General features: G+C 63.4%; 1 protein-coding gene across 7 annotated transcripts in view; it reads right to left on the bottom strand.

Annotated features, from left to right (window-relative positions):
• Positions 1–3,352: 3,352 nt before the first annotated feature.
• ACSF3 (acyl-CoA synthetase family member 3) overlaps positions 3,353–11,695 on the bottom strand; it is a 38,246-nt gene continuing 29,903 nt past the window's right edge. For 4 of the 7 annotated variants that reach the window (XM_032464622.1, XM_032464624.1, XM_032464628.1 and 1 more), the window contains one exon: positions 8,345–8,612. In XM_032464622.1, the coding sequence (XP_032320513.1) occupies positions 8,477–8,612 (136 nt within the window). In that variant the 3' untranslated portion in view covers positions 8,345–8,476. Of the gene's footprint in view, positions 5,999–8,344; positions 8,613–11,695 lie in introns of those variants that run through there. The other 3 variants (XR_004314091.1, XM_032464627.1, XR_004314092.1) reach the window with 3 other exon arrangements.

Genomic DNA, 11,695 nt, shown 5'->3' with positions numbered 1-11,695 from the left:
CCAGCCCCGGGGGCGCCTGTGGTGCAGGCCCATTTTGCAAGCGAGGGTCAGCTAGGGTCGTGTGGCCAGGTGCTCCCGGAAGTCCAGGTGCTGCCCTCATCCCACATGTGGCCCATCCCTCTGGGGCCCCATTTCACAGGTGAGGCCCTGGAGGCTCGAGGGGGCCGAGGTGACACCACCAATACAAACCGACTGCAGGTCTCAGGCCGTTTCCAAGTTCGAGCCTGGTCTGGAGCTTGGGAGAGAAGGTGGGCAGAGGCAGACGCCTCCCCCTCCCCTCCGCTCCCCTCTTCCCCCGCCACAGTTCCCGTGCCAGGCCCCTTCCAGGCGCTGGGACGTCAGCCCTGACTGAAGTCCTCATAAGGCCGCCCTCCCTGGGGAGTCAGTCAGGCACCAACATACCCCAATGTGGTGAGGCAGTGAAGGGGGTCCTCTGTGGAGCCAGGCAAAGGTGAGGCAGAGTGGGAAGGGTCCTGCAGGGGCTTCCTGTCCCTTAAATGGGTCCCAGGGTCAGAGGGGACAGTGGGGTGGGCTGGAGTGTGGGGCGTGGAGATTCGGAAGTCCAGGCTGGTGGCCCCTGGGCTCAGCACCTGGCCGGCCTGGGGAGCGCAGGGTGTCACCGCCCAGGTCCGGGCCGCACGCGCCCTCTGGTGGCCACAGTGCTGTCAGGCGCAGCTTCCAGGATGGCACTGTCAGGTTTGGGGGGCCCTTGTCAGAAGCCCAGTGATAAACACACACTGAATGGTCATTCTCAAACTGGTTTTAAAGTTCTGGGTGCTCAAAACACACGGACGGACAGATGGACAGAGACAGAAGATAGAATAGAAGCTGAGGGGGTGGCAGGACCCCCTCCCTGCCTCCTGGGTCCCCTGGGAATTGGGATTTGGGAACCAGGAGCCCCGGTTCCTCCATCCTCAGGGCTGTCCCTGAGCTCTGAGCTCCCAGCTGCTGGGGCTGGGGTCCTCTCCTGCCCCATGGCCACTGGCCCAGCAGCCCTGACACCAGTGGTGGAGAGTCCGGCCAGGCGCAGTGGTGGCGGCTCAGCCAAGGCGCCCAGCAGCAGGAGAGCAGGGGTCCTGGCGGCTCCCGCCATGCCTGCTGGCACCAGCAGAGGGCAGTGTGGCTCCAGGAAAGGCCCGGCGAGGGCAGTGGCTGGATCCTCCCACGTGCTGGCCCTTGCAGTCTAGGGAGCAGAGCTTCTGCCAAGTGGCACCTTCCTTGCCGAGTCCAACAGCCTGAGCAGAACCCTGAGCTCCCCAGGCCACAGTGAGGACCTGTGAAGTCCAGGGAGCAGGCCTGGCCATAGCGGTGGGCATGCAGGGCCAGAGAACAGAGGTCTCTGGGTTCAGATGGTCAAGTTCTATAGCAATTTGTAAGTGTAACTGTCACTGCCAGAGGGTGGCTTTGATGCAAAAACCCACTCCAGGACACCTTCACCTACTACAGGCCTGAGCCGGGCCCACACACCCCGAGGCCCCAGGGCAGGGCGCTGGCCTGCATCCGGCTCCTTCAGTCTCGGCGTGCTGAGGACCGGGACACAGAGGTGTGGGCCGAGGCCCCCTGAGCTGGGAGGTAGGGAGGGGAGGCACAGGCCCTGTGGCCCAGGAGAGACCCCCGCGCGGCACACACACCAGGGCACCCCCCTCCCGGCCGGCCTGGCAGGTGCCTGTGCCTGTGGGCGCCGGCTGTGACTGGCCCCAGCCTGGCTCCAGCAGGCGAGCAGGGTCGTCAGGAGGGCCGGGGCGGCACTCCTCACGGAGCTGCCTGGGCCCTGGCGGCCCTCGGTTTGCTGTGGGGCTCCTGGGTCTTGAGGGGCGCCCTCAGTGAGTGTCCTGCACACAGGCCATTTTGCAGGGCCTTCATGTCCCTGTCACATACACACCCTGGAGCGTGGCCTGGGCGGGCAGTGGGGAGGGGTCCTTTCTGGAAGAAGCTGGTGGGATGGGCTCCCGGCAAACCAGGCAGTGGCTGTCCTTCCCGGCCTCGGGGAGGGGAGGGGAGGCCAGGGGCTGTGCCTGGGAGCTGCTCCTTGGCATCCTTCGCCCAGCACCCCATCAGAGCGAGCCAGGGCTGGGAGGGGTGGAGGGTTGCTGGAGGGGAGGGGACACGAGGGGCTGGGGCTCCAGAAGGGGTGTGGGGTCCCTGTGTCCCGCAGGCAGCGCAGCCCCACCCATCCCCCAAGCACCCCACCCAGTTCCAGGGCCGCAGTCTCTCAGAAATATCAAGTGGGCGGGTGAAATATTTGAGAGCAAAGAGCCCCAAGCAGCCGCGTAAGTCACGTTAATGACCGCTCAGATTAGATCAATCGCTGTAACGTGATCAACTTAGTCTGACAACATTGCCGCCTCTGACATCGGCCTCTGCTCTCCCTGGGGCCGGACAGGCTCTGCCCACAGCCCAGGCCTCCACGTCGGGGCGGAGGAGACAGATACGAGATGGGCAGGCCTCAGGGCCCTTGAGCCCTCGTGGGCAGCCTCTCCCCTCCACACAGAGGGCCAGGCCAGGGAGGCCAGGGAGAGGCCTGTGCCCAGGCTGTGCAAGAGCAGGTGGATGGCGCAGAAGCCTTCCCACGGCACCCAGGATTGTGGCCTCCTTGCCTCTCTGGAGAGACTCACACCTTTCAGCCACTCTCCTTGGTGGGTCCTGAATCCCACTGCCTCCTGCAAGCTGGGAGCACGCGGGCACTTGTCCCCGAGTAGGGGTGCCTGGGCCCCCACCTCCTGTCGCTCGGAAGTCCTGGGCGGATGCCCAGGCTGTGCCTACCGTCCCCTGGCCGCGCACCTTCAGGGTGTGCCGGCCTGAGCCCCCACCTCCCAGCTCTGCCCTCCCCACCCCCACAGAGCTGGAGCCCAGAACGTTCCAGAATCCCGTGCACTCCTGTTCCTCCTTCCTGCCAGTGGGCACCCTCGCCCCTCCAGTCCTGTGACCTTTCTGGAAGTGCTCTGATGTGGCCCAGGCCCGTGGGGCCCTGGCGTGGGCAGTGAGTAAGTTTCCCCCCATGTGGACCCACTGCGGGTGTCGGGGGACAGAGAAAACCTTAGGGCGTCAGAGAATAGTGGTGTCCTGCAGCCTGCCTGACTCAAGAGTGAGGAGACAGAGACTGAGACACATGGAACAGATTTACCAGAATGAAATCTGTTGAGCCAGTAAATTTAACGATTGATTGGAAAACAAAGCCTATTAATCGTTGCATCCGAAACAAAGCAAAAACATTACGCCGACGGTGGGCGCTGGGGGAAGGCTGCAGCCCGCTACAGCCCCGCCGTGTGCTGGCCGTGGGGACCCCATGCTGCGAGCCCACAAAGGACCACAGGCTTTCTTCCATGTATTTTAAAAACTCAAGGTCCTCAAAGAACAGAAATTTAGTTTATTCCAAACAAGCAAACAGAAAAAAGTCAAGAAATTTATTAAGACAACGAAAGAGAAGGCAAAATAACAAACCCCAAGTCCCTACGGCGGCGGGAGGAGACGCAGACGTGGGTCCAGACAGGTCAATATCGCAGTAAGTGCACCCACCCCGGTCACTGCAGGAAGTGTGGTCAGACAGTCCTGGTGGCAGCTGCCACCAAGGGACGGAGAAGCCACATGGTGGGTGGTGAGGAGGGACCCAGGGACCGCCGCTTACATACCAACCCAGAAGCCAGACAGCGGTCCTGGTCTCAGATGAAACGTGACTCCAACACCAGCAGGGTGAAGAGAGGCGCTGACCAACAACCCACTGGGCCCACGGCGACGAGTACCGCCAGGCAGGGCCTGCAGCGCTGCCGCGTGAGGCGCACAAGGACGCAGGGCCTGGGCCCAGTGACCAGACCCCCACCGGGCCCACGGCGATGAGTACCACCAGGCAGGGCCCGCAGCGCCGCCGCATGAGGCAGACAAGGACGCAGGGCCTGGGCCCAGTGACCAGACCCCCACCGGGCCCACGGCGACGAGTACCGCCAGGCAGAGCCCGCAGCGCTGCCGCATGAGGCAGACAAGGACGCAGGGCCTGGGCCCAGTGACCAGACCCTCCACCGGGTCCATGGTGACGAGTACCGCCGGGCGGGGCCCACAGCACCGCCGCATGAGGCGGACAAGGTCGCAGGGCCTGGGCCCAGTGACCAGACCCCCAGGAGCCTCGTTCGGAGACAGTGGCGGCCCCGCACCGCGGGAGAGGCCCCGAAACACCAGAAGCAAAGGTTCAATCAGACAGACTCTGTTCAGCCCTAGGCCCCAAACAAAACGGGTCTTGAATTTCAAAGACCTGGAGCCCAGAAGCCATGTTCTGAGGGTCACAGTGGGACCAGCTGGAGGAGGGTGACTGTGAAGAGATGAAACCACCCAGCGCCTGGAGCCGGGGTCCTCCCACCAAAGCCTAGAGCAGCCAGGTGGGGGCCAGTCCACCAGCACCGGGGGAGGGCCGGGGGTCAGGAGGGGGACGAGGGCACAGAGGTAGACCGCGAGGTGGGTGACCGGGAGGACCAGGCAGGCGGGACAGGGATCTTGAGTCGTAAGCGACTCTGTGCCAGTAAATCTGAAACCAGATGAGAGCGCTGTTTTGTAGAAGAGTCAGGTCATAGATGGGGGTGATGACTCTGAATCAACTGGTAACCATGGAGATGGCGCGGCCCGAGGGGACGGCAGGCCCTGGCGGTCCGGGGCCAGGTTGGCCCTCTTCAGAATCCTAAGCAGGAAGCAGGCCTGAGTCCCACATCCAAGCCCGCGGGCAAGAAGTGGGTTGGGATTCAGTTTTTCAGCTGTTGGTGGCGTGCCCGCGGGGCCCCCGCCTGCTCAGGTCAGCCGCTAGGACTCAGCTGGGGCTGGAAGTCCGAGATGTTGGCTCCGGCAGACTCAGCAAAGCTGCGTCCGGTGAAGCTCCTGGCTCCTGACACGGACAAGGGGCTTGGGGCCCGTGGAGAGAGCACTGACCCCACCCATGAGGCACCCCCAACACCACCACAACAGGGTCGCGTCTCAACACGTGAGTTTCCGGGGTCAAACGTTCAGTCTGCAGCATCTGCCAAATGAGCTTACTGCAAACATGAAAAAATAAAACCCAAACCAACTTGGTTTTCTGAGCTTTCTGGGTTTGGAACCTGTAGATAAGCAAAGCTCAGTAGCCACATGGAACGGGGTGTGACCTGGCCTCCCCCCGACCCCGCCCCCGCAACCAGGGAGGGTGTGTCCGGGGACAGGAGCTCATCTTCACCTCGGAAATCGTTAGGAGCCTGAATTCACAGACTAAAGTTGTAAAAGACGGCCAATTTAACAGATAAAAAAATGCAAATGAAATTCAGCACTCTGTTCACAATGCATCTTAGCCACGGGCGGCGGCGGGGGCAGGCAGTGGTGGCAAGCGGACCTGTGTGGGTCCGCCTCACTCCCCTGCGGACCGCCCCAGCCTGGAGACCGCAGCACCCTCTCCCTCTGGTTTTTATTTTACTGGCAATCAGAGCATCGTGGTAAGAGGAGGAATGAGAAATAAGGCTGTGTGAACTAGCAGGAGTCAGGTGGTTGGGGAAGGACTTGGGGTGGCAGGGCTGCAGGGCACAGCTCAACACGCACAGACCATTTCAGTGACAAAGCCATTCGGGATTCCAAGTGAAACTAACGTACCTGGGGCTGAACCTCTCAAAAGACAGGACCCTCATGGAGAAGGTGAAGAAGACTTCGGGAGCAGGCCTGGTCCCGTCCGAGCCCGGAGGATGTGGTTCCGTAAAGACGGCAGATCTCACTAGATCGATCCACAAATCTGGTCATCTCCCATAAAGATTCCAGCAAGGGATGGTGTGTGTTTGTTTTAAAGAATTTTAAGCTGCTCTTAAAATTCAGATGCACAAGCGCAGGCCCGAGAAGGAGGAGGTGGGCGTGGGGCGCGTCCTGGAAGAGAGGTGGGTGGCGCGGGGCGGGAGCCTGCACGCCTCCGGATGAGAGCGGCCACAGAAGGCCAGTGCAGGAGGCGGAAGATTCGGAAAACCACGCCAGGACCGTGAGTTATTCCATCCAGGAGGAATCAGCTCTTTCCAACAAATTAAGGATTTAAATGAGAAAAGCAGAACTTTGTAACTTTTAGAAGATAAGGAAAGATATATTTAAGAGCTTGGAACAGGAAAGGGTTTTCAGGCAAGGAAAACTCTAAAAAAGAGGAAGGCATTTCAATACATTAACGTTTTCAAATTCTGCACAATACACACCACTAAACGGCCAGCCACACAAGCCACGTGTAATCGAGAAAACTGTCAGTGGCCGAGCAGAAAACGGGCAAAGCCCGTGAGCAGGCTGCTCAGAGAGTAGACACGCTCAGGAGACCCCACCTAACCGTCAGAGAAACGCAAGCGCGGCTGGGGCTCTGCTGGCTGGCACGCCTGGAGTCTCATCCCCAGGCCCTGGGACGCCGGGGGCCGGTGCTGAGAGGGTCCACTCCCGGCGGGGCGTCCGCGGCTATGACACCACCCGCTGCTGCCCGCTCTGGGAGGGGCTTGGGAAGAAGGTTGCAGGAGGAGCCGGGCCCAGGGATGCACATCCTCGGGTCCCAAGCATGAGGCAGCAGGGGCCGCGGCAGGGAGGGGGCACAGAGGACAGAGCGTGGACACCAGGGGCTGTGGTCTCACTGCCGGCCACGAGCCCCCGACCCCGGGATCCCGAGGCCCCAGTGCTGGGGCGGGGATTCGATGCAGAGGCTGGAGCTCTGAGGCTGTATGGACTCGGAGGTGCGGGGTCTGGTCAGTCCAGCTCCACTTGCCCCCCACTCCTCTACTCTGGGCCCCCTGGTCCTGCTGCTGGCCTGATGGTGCTCAGGGAGCCCCCAGGCAGGACGCCATGCTGGGGCTGCCAGCTCCGAGGGGGCAAAGGCCTCCACCCTCGGTCAGAGCAGGAGGAGCCCAAGTCAGCACTGGCCTTGACCACAGAGCTGGACAGGGGGCGAGGAGCCAGGCGGTGCTGGCGCCTGACATTTCTGTGTCTGTTTCCAGCCTGTCTCCCGGGTCTCTCACCTCACCAGGCCCTCCACACCTGCCCACACGGATGCTGAACTCTGCAGAGACCCAGACACTGGCAGGGCCTACGTCCAGAGAGAGGGACGTGGCAGGCTAGTCCCCCCACTGCGGGGCCTCCCTCTGCTCCAAGGAGGTGGTGTCTGAGGAAGGAGCAGCCCCACCAGGCCCTGGGTCTTCCCTGGGGACCCTCAAGTTGAATCCCATGTGCCCAGGAGCCCCTCAGGGAGGGCAGCCTAGCTGACCATTTCCAGCCAAGCGGAACTTTCCAGAATCCTCAGGACCATCAGCCGTGTCGACTTAGCCAGTGGGCCCTGCCTGGGCTGGACCAGGACCCTTGCAATGAGCAGCGGAAGACAAGCCGGATCAGGGGGTAGTGACAGGGCCGCAGGAGGCGGGGAGCAGGCGGGGCCAGCCGTGCCTCCGAGAAGGGCACGTTCTAAGGACCAGCTGGCATCCCAGCCTAGTCCTCGTTCTTGGTCAAAGATGACCGTTATTTTTCAGAAAGTATTCGGTATTGATTATGGCACAGGGCAACTAATTACATAAATGTTTTCAGGAATCAAATTTTCAGTATCAAGACAGACACATGGTCAAACCAGTGGGACCAAGTAGAGACCCTGCGACGAGACATCTGAGGCCCCAGGACAGTGGAAGCCAGTGCTCGCGGCACCGGGCAAGGTGTCCAGTGCGGTCCCTCTGAGAGGCCAGCCTGCTCTGCAGGTGGGTGACCAGCACGTGTCCAGGCAGGGCAGACGTTCTTCGGGGGGATCACAGGCCTCGTGAGCACTGGGTGGGAAGTGGTCCCAGCCCCACCTGAGGCCCCTGGGGCTTGGCTCCATCCCAGGTCCCCAAGACGGGCCTCCCGGGGCACCTCTGCTCTTGGCCAGGGAAGGCGGGGGACCTGGGGTTGGTGGGTATCTGGGAAGGATGGGGGATGAGCAGCAGAGAGGAGGGGGAGGGGAGCAGCTGCAGGGCCATTCGTGGTTGGCCGCTGGCTACCGCGAGCACCTGGACTCCGTGTGAGGACAGCACGGTCTGAGCTGAAGCCGCGCTGGGCACCTGGGCACCTGGCCCGTGCCCGAGTCCACCAAGCCCTGGTCTAGGAGGTCCCCGCTGGGGGCCTGAGGGTCAGGCACTCTGCCCTCTGGTCAGCCTGAGCTGCGTCCCCGGCCCTGAAGGCCTAGTGCCGGACGCCCCACTGCCTGCGGCTCCTGTGGAGGGGACGCCCCTGCCTGGACACCCATGCCTGCCCCCCAAGCCCACCCAGAAAGACCCCCAGCCTGCATGCTGCACACGCAGGTGCAGACAGTGGCCTCCGTGTGCCGTGTGTGTGGACCACACGGGCCCCGGGTGGGAGCACAGGACGGACGTTTGCTTCTCTGTGGAGCTTTATTGAGTTCCTGGGAGACCAGCTTCCCAGGAAGAAACCTCAGGAAGTGCTGAGCACATGGAGGTGTGCAGATGGGAGAGGCTGGGCAGAGAGAACAGTGACTGCACTCTGGTCAGGCGGGGGTGCCCCGGTCCTGCGGGTACAGCTGCTGGACGAGGTCCCTCTTGTTGACCTTCCCCATCTGGTTCCGCGGGATCTCCTCCACCAGCAGGAGCTCCGAGGGAACCGCGTACGGGGCCAGGACACCTCTGCAGAGACCAGCAGGGCCTGAGTGCAGGGGCCGCGGGCGCAGGGCACCTCCCCAGCGGGATGGGGGCCCAGCCTCCGACCCGGGGACGCCATGGTGCACCCCAGGCCCGGCCGCCCCTCTCCTGCCAGCCTCCCGAGACTCCGCTCCAGCACCCCCTCAGCTGGAATGAACCGGCCCCACCCTGCTGCCCTGGCCAGGGGGGCACCTTGCAGACCCCTGGGTACCACCCCTCTCACACCAGAGCCTGGTGCCCAAGCAGTGGGAGGGGCCTGTCAGGGTCCAAGTGCAGGTCTGCAACCTGTACTCCCCCGAAGGGGCACTGGCAGATGGCGCTTCCTTCTGTGAGCGGCCACCTGGTGGGCACCAGCCCCAGGCCACTCTGGAAACCACTCCTGGGTTTGGACATGGGTCAGCCTCTCCTGAGAAGAGCTGCCTTCTCCTTGCTCGACAGCGGCACACGGCCTCAGGCCCTTTTGTAAGGAAACAGCAGACACTCAGGACAGCGGGGCATCGTGACGGCCGCCCAGGGCCAGCAGGCATGGGGCTGCCTCCCTGCTCAGGACGTGTTGTACCAGGAGCCGTGCGGGACGGCTGAGGAGCGCCACCTCTGAACCTATGAATAAACAAAGCCTCACGGCCTCGGAGCGCTAGGTCCACCTGCCCACAGTCCGCGAGAACCTCACTGCCTCGGTGGTAATAGCCCGCTCCAGGCCAAAGGTCATGGCAAGGCCCTGCGGCGGGTCGTGGGGGAGAGGTTGCCGTCTGTGAGCCTGGCAGCCGCCCACCAGGACAGAGGGCACTCGTGGGGCCAGGCGAGACTTTGCTGGAATGAGTCCCCAGGACTGGCCAAGCGGCCCAAGCAGTGCGGCCAGGGAAGCCCTGAGGCCCGACACCTAACCCGCTCCTGGAACGCAGCCACCACGGCCCCTGCGCCCCAGTCTCAGCGCGGGGAGGAGGCAGAGGCGGGCTGCCTGCAGCCACTGGGACGCAGGCTCCTGCGGAACATGGAGGCAGCAGTGGAGCGTGAACTGAAAGAAAACCTGGAATTCCATCTCCAGGGCAAGACTTTCAGGAATGAAGGTGAAATTGAAGATTTTCCGACAAAGGAGCTGGGAGCGCCCAGCAGCCCCACTCCACCCACGGGGTCTGCGGCAGGAGGACCCCCAGCCAGCGCCCAGCACGGCGGGAGGGGCCCCAGGGACGGGGTGAGCGACACCTTCCTCGTTAGTCCCCTCTGAGACAGCTGCTTGAGCGAAGTATTAGGAACGCAGTGCGGGGTCAACAGCTGAAAAGTAAACCCGAGCAACCAGGGCGCACAGGTGGCGGGGGGTGGGCCAGGCTTGGGGCCCCGCAGGCACACAGAGCACAGCGCAGACCCCGAGTCAGCCCCGCGCCTCCTCACCCTGAGAAAGAACCCGGAGCTGCAGGGACGGGGAGCAGCCTGCAGGGCCCGGGTCTCCAGCTGCTTGTGACAACAGCGAACCCGCTCTCCCAGGAGGGAGCTTAGCAGCTGGCCTCCTTCCAGGCTCCCTGCGCAGCTTCGAGACAAAGTGAGATCCCGGCCGGCCAGGAGCCCAGCAGAGCTGGGCTGTTTGCTAGGAAGCGAGTCTCCCTGTGGGAGACTGCGGCACGCAGACGCATCGCTCCCAGGGCTCACCTCCCTGGGAAGGGAGGCGGCCCGACGGGATCTGGACACCGGGTTCCCGAGTCCCGCAGGCGGCGTGTGGGCCCCACGGGGGCGTTTCACATGACAGTCTGGTGGATGGTCCACATCCCAGCCCACGGGAAGCTGGTGTCGCTACCCAGCCCAAGGCCCCACGCTCACTCCCCCCAAGTGTCCTGCTGCCTGGGCTGGGGGTGCTGCTGGCTTCCCTTCGACCCTCGCTGGGAGCGCAGCACACGGCGGGGGCCACAGCCCTTTAACCAGGGGGGCAGACAGACCGTGAAAGGGAAAAGCTTATGTTAAGAGACCCCCCAAATGGCAGTGATGGAGACACAGAAACAAGGGCTTCACTGAGAGACCCTCCCCCGTTTCCCACACTCGGGACACAGCCGCCCTTGGAAAGGGAGACCCCACCCCTCCCTCCACATGCTGGGCGGCCTCGGGGTCACTGCCCAGGGCCTCCTGTGTGAGGGCACAAGGCCGGGGCACCGCCACGTGGAGACTGCGGACTGGCTGCCGGCCCAGGGACCTTCTCCCCAGAGCCCCACGACCCCGCACCCAGCGCTGGCCCAGCCTGGTCTTTCGGGCCCACAGCCACCGTGCAGAGCCCACGCTGGGTGGACCACGGAGCAGAGGAGTAGGCGTGCAGGCACCACGAGAGGGGTGGGAGGGTTAATGGGCCTGCTCGCGCACAGGACTGAGAGTTCCGCCTTTTATCAAAGCAGTGTCTGATCACAGCGGCCAAGCCGGCTGGAACCTTCCCGCCTCTGTGCAGCCGCAACTTTCTGTGATTCTACGAATCCAGGGGAATCGCATGGCCCAGCTGTCTGCCCTGGTAAGCAGGGGCTCCTGCCATTCTCAAATCATGCTGTAGGAGCCCAAAACATGTTCACTCCGAGGGGGAGGAGGAGCCGGCGGGGGGAGAGGGGCAGGGAGGGGGACCTCCTGGGTCTAAAGTAAAGAATCTGGGACATTACAGTGTCTTTCTGAGCCAGAGGGACAGAGCCCCGCGCTTCCCTCAGACCCGCCTCCTGGCCCGCTGGCCCTGGAGAAGGACAGGGCTCCAGGCTCCCCCGGGACTGGCCACCAGCACCGTGGGCTGTGGCAGGGCCAGGGCAGTTCTCAGGGAAGTGTCAGGGTGAGGTGAAGACAAACCACCAAAGGCGTGGTGAGGATGGGGGTGTGGTGCAGGACGGCAAAGGAGGGCTCTGGCCGGGGGCCCGGGTGGGCAGCACCTGAAGGCCGTGGTTCTGGCCCAGAGATGGGTGAGCATGGAGGCTCCCCACCTCGATCAGCCGGTGCCCTGGGGCACGTGGGGCCGCCCTGATCTCAGCTCCAGGAATGCGGCTCTTCCCTGAAGAGGTTCCTCCCGCACCCAGGAGAGGAAGCACTCGCTGACCGAGGGACCCCGTCCACGG

Source organism: Camelus ferus, chromosome 21 (assembly GCF_009834535.1).
Source record: "Camelus ferus isolate YT-003-E chromosome 21, BCGSAC_Cfer_1.0, whole genome shotgun sequence".
Classification (NCBI taxonomy): Eukaryota; Metazoa; Chordata; class Mammalia; order Artiodactyla; family Camelidae; genus Camelus; species Camelus ferus.
This window is presented reverse-complemented; position numbering and strand designations above follow the sequence as displayed.